This window comes from Aplysia californica, unplaced genomic scaffold, assembly GCF_000002075.1.
Source record: "Aplysia californica isolate F4 #8 unplaced genomic scaffold, AplCal3.0 scaffold00055, whole genome shotgun sequence".
Lineage (NCBI taxonomy): Eukaryota > Metazoa > Mollusca > Gastropoda > Aplysiida > Aplysiidae > Aplysia > Aplysia californica.
In genome coordinates, this window is record NW_004797325.1 from 1,010,620 (window position 1) to 1,013,235 (window position 2,616).

The following is a 2,616-nucleotide window of genomic DNA, read 5'->3' on the forward strand; positions in this document are numbered from 1 at the left end:
ATATGAGAGAATGACGTGATGCATCTTAATTAAACTAACATAATAATTGCTATATACAATTAACATTTTGACATACCTGCCGAGATTATGTTCCTCAAAAAGCCATGACTCCGGGAAATATTTCCTCACCGTTTGAGGTGGAGCTTCTGCTACAAACAGTCCTTTATCTGCAACATAATTTGCTTGTTAAAATTGGCTTGTTTTCTGTTTTCTGTGTATCCTTAATGTAAGTGGTTTTACGTAACGTTTAACGCAATTGAAATCATTTTTAAAAAGCTGACTTCAACCCCGCCTGTCAGGACCAACCTGGGGTCTGAACAAGATATTTCACTCCAGTAGAAAGACCAACATACTCGATAAAAATATCTCCCCACACAGGAAACGAACTCAGTTCTCACATGAGTGATGGCAAAGCAACTAAACGCTATACCGCAGACGTCGAAGTTTCATCTGCTCATGATACACAACCATATACAGCTCTAATGGGGCAACGTTTAGTTATAGTTATAGACTCCCGCACTTTGTTTCAAATAGTATTATCGTGCATGAATCGTTCAATATTTGTCACCATTGTACTTGTAGTGCTTAGAACGACCAAATGTTTTTGGGTCAGTTATTTATTTTTCTTATTTAGGTGGTTCTTTTTTTCATTAAATGAAGCTGGAACTCAACCTACAAGTGTCAATAACTATGCCATTTTTGACTGAGTAGCAGCAGCAGCTGCAGCAGCAGTTAAACAGTAGTAGTAGTAGTAGTAGGAGTAGGAGTAGTAGTAGTAGTATTAGTATAACCATTTTATTACTGTTTTTATTATTATCATAGTTGTTGCTGTTACTGTTGTTGTTATTGTTGTTGTTGTTACTAGTATTAAAAGCATTCCGTTTGTATTATTCTTATGGAATGATTACAGATTCCATTTGCCTACCTGTCTTTTTAACATGATCCCTGAACCCACTAGGAATTTGGGAGATAAATCCTCCAGGTCGTAATGGTCCAGTTGGTCCAACTGGACCTATGTTGGCTTCCCCTTTACGAATCGCCACTGTTCCTTCAAAGCGCCCTATGATGGCGTCAGAATCTACGTTGTAAGGGGCGCTTGAGTCAACCAGGCGATGAATTAGACCAGAATTCTAAGAAGAAAACACAAAACTCAATAATTATATCGATGATGTCGTTCTTTAGCCAAGGCAGTTAGATATTCGGAAATATTTGTATACTTTTGTGTAAAAAATATAGGGGCCTTGTTAAGTTTAGTGCTTATAGCGCTATATATATAATTTTTTAAAAAGAAAAAACAAAACAAAACAAAAACTATAGAATATTGCTTAACCATGCCTCAGAGGAGTTACAATCAACTGTTAATTCATCAAAAGAAAGAAATCAATTTTGCCATAATCACTGTTCAATCGGAAGTCTAATTTCAAACGGCTATGTGGCATATGAAGTGACGAGAACACACACACACACACACACACACACACACACACACACACACACACACACACACACACACACACACACACACATACAGACACACACACACACATACACACGCAAATACACAGAAATACCAGCGAAGCAGGAAATATTTTAGAAGGACACATTCATGTGCATTAACATTAAATATTTCATCGGAGCCTCAACAACTTTTACAGAAATAGATGATACAGTTCTGCTAGCAAACATGAACAAAAATCTTTCTAAAATTGTGAAAATAGTGAAAGTGAACAGCAGCAAGGCAGGCCTCGACATGAACGTCAAGTAAACATAAACAATTTTCTTATCAAAATCTACTGGAAAAACAACAGATATAACCATAGATGGGGAGAGAATCGAACAAGTGCACCAATTGAAGTATCTAGGGGCAACAATCACAGACGATGGAAAAAGTGAAAACGAAACAAGCATAAATAACTGCAGAAAACAAAACAAGATTCAGTCAAATGTACAAACTATTTAGATCCAGGCAACTATCTCTCACTTTAAGAAAGCAAATGCTGGAATACTACATCTTCCCCATGTTCCCATATGGCACAGAGACCAGGACTTTGCTAAGGACAGAAGAAAACAAAATGAATGCGTTTGAGATCTGGTGCTACCGTAGAATGACCTGCATAAGTTGGAAAACAAAAAAGACAAACAATGTGGTGTGTCAGATTCTACATACAAGACAAACCCCTGTTGAATAAAATAAAAATAATAAGTAGAAAAATACAATACTTTGGCCACTTAAAACGACACGAGACCATTGTGAAAGAGGTGCTGAAGGAAAGATGTGGGGCAGGAGAGCCAGAGGAAGACAAAGAATAACCTGGATGGACAACATAAGAACATGGACTGGACTGGATATGGCAGAATATGCAACGACAGCTAGCGACCGTGAAGGATGGAGGGTCATTACACGTCAACCTCTGAGTCAGAGATGTCACCACCAGGTATCCAGGTATTTCGCACACATTGACACAACAATGGGACATTTAAAATTTGGTAAAAACAAAGACATATTGGTTGGAGGAAAACATCGGTGGAATAATAAAAGAATTGAAGTTCCCAAACAAATAGCTTTCTCTCTCTCTCTCTCTCTCTCTCTCTCTCTCTCTCTCTCTCTCTCTCTCT

The 2,616-nt window shown here is 37.8% G+C and overlaps 1 protein-coding gene across 1 annotated transcript in view; it reads right to left on the reverse strand.

The window, feature by feature from the left end:
• Nucleotides 1–2,616, reverse strand: part of LOC101848728 (complement C3) — a gene marked incomplete in the record, with an annotated part of 82,021 nt that overhangs the window by 46,306 nt on the left and 33,099 nt on the right. Inside the window, 2 exon segments of the mRNA XM_005092954.3 lie at nt 77–167; nt 926–1,130. Of these exon segments, the coding sequence (XP_005093011.2) occupies nt 77–167; nt 926–1,130 (296 nt within the window).